The sequence below is a fragment of the Haplochromis burtoni genome, unplaced genomic scaffold (genome assembly GCF_018398535.1).
Source record: "Haplochromis burtoni strain Fernald_Lab_line unplaced genomic scaffold, NCSU_Asbu1 Contig_9, whole genome shotgun sequence".
Taxonomy (NCBI): Eukaryota; Metazoa; Chordata; class Actinopteri; order Cichliformes; family Cichlidae; genus Haplochromis; species Haplochromis burtoni.
This window is the reverse complement of record NW_024582370.1, coordinates 4,745,941-4,747,435: the sequence shown is the minus strand read 5'-3', so window position 1 is coordinate 4,747,435 and position 1,495 is coordinate 4,745,941. Positions and strand designations below refer to the sequence as shown.

At 44.2% G+C, this 1,495-nt stretch overlaps 1 protein-coding gene across 1 annotated transcript in view; it reads right to left on the bottom strand.

Annotated features, from left to right (window-relative positions):
* kif1b (kinesin family member 1B) overlaps positions 1 to 1,477 on the bottom strand; it is a gene marked incomplete in the record, with an annotated part of 66,193 nt that extends 64,716 nt beyond the window's left edge. The window contains 1 exon segment of the mRNA XM_042228549.1: positions 534 to 1,477. Within this exon segment, the coding sequence (XP_042084483.1) occupies positions 534 to 639 (106 nt within the window).
* Between the last annotated feature and the right edge of the window lie 18 nt (positions 1,478 to 1,495).

Below are 1,495 nucleotides of genomic sequence, written 5' to 3'. Positions count from 1 at the left end.
ACTGTGGTTCAAATAGGGATGCAAATCTTGTAAATAATTAACTGCCAATCGTGTTTTATATGCATCCAACAACCTGTTCACAAATTGTTTGTGTACACTCAAGAGATAACGCAACCATAAACTATAAAGCAGCACACACATCCATTAAAGAAAAACAGTGGCCGTGTGATAAAGCCTAGCTGAACTGGGGGTGCTGGCAGGCCACGCTGTGGGACGACCCCTGGGTCTCCCAGCGTGAACCAACTAAGCGTTTCTCACACAGAATCTCCTCTGGCATGCACACCCCTCCAGAGGAGGAGGAATTTCACTCTGTAAGCCTTTTATTCTCTTTCAGGCTGCTCGTCCCCAACCGTCCACTATTCAGTTTGCTCATTCTACTGTTCTCTGCTAAGACGCCTGAAGGAAGAACATGCAGGAGCATGCATGGTCCACCGAAGTGTTCCTGCAGACTGGACCTGCATAAAATCAAGATGCTTTTTTCCCCCCTCCAGTTTGTGTTGGTGGTCTTGCATGCATGCCAGTAGGCCACTTACTTGTAGTGTTGCCTTGCATCTGAATGATACATTTTGACTCCTTGCTGATCTCCCTCGAGTTGAAGGGTCGAACTCGAACAGCGACTTTCACAGAAGCCCCAGACATGTTTGCAGTTTAAGTCCGTCTCCCTGTAAGATCCCTTGTGTATATCCCTCCTAAAGGAAACAGAAAAACCAATGTGCATCTCCTCAGTTAAAACAATAAGTGATGCAGGGAAGCCAGACAATGTTTGCTTCCTTCTTTAAAAATAAAACAAAAGTGCTATAGTGAAAAGGAGCAGAGCCTGTTTTCACTAAATGTAAATCAAACACAATGAAAGTCCACCCCCTCCCAATTTTCAGTCATAACAGCCTACAACAAATATGGCCGACCAAACCCGATGAAGCCTTTAATATTTTGTAAACAGCAGCCGATCATACATTTAGCAAATCAAACAGAGGATGTAAGCCTTTATATTTATATCATAAACCCACAGTTTACGTGAAATGCGCTTTAGCCGAAAACAAAACACGAAGATCACAAATCACGATTGTTGCATGGATAAAATAACGTGGCGTTAAAATACCACACAACTTTCCATCGTTTTTACAGTCCGCACCCGGTGACTACACAGCCTAAATATCCTATGTTTTTCCATGTACTTGCAGTCAGCCATACTTGCCGAAGCATACGCCCATGAAATCCTATCTCCCCTATTTGGCGTGAGCTACAGCGGGACAGCTAACCGAGGGCCTGTCTGTTGCATCTGACACTGTTCGTTTTGTGTAGACGAAGAGCTTAAATTTCCCCCTTTTAAATAAATCACATTCGCTGATATTAGGAAGTAGGCTAATCCTCCGCCGCTGCATGTTGGGGAATAGTGCAAGGGAGGAGTTGCATGCTTATTTTAGCAGCCCAGACTGGATACATTGTTCACATTTACCCTATCCGGCAGGGTTAAAGGCGTTTTGACGTTAAATCC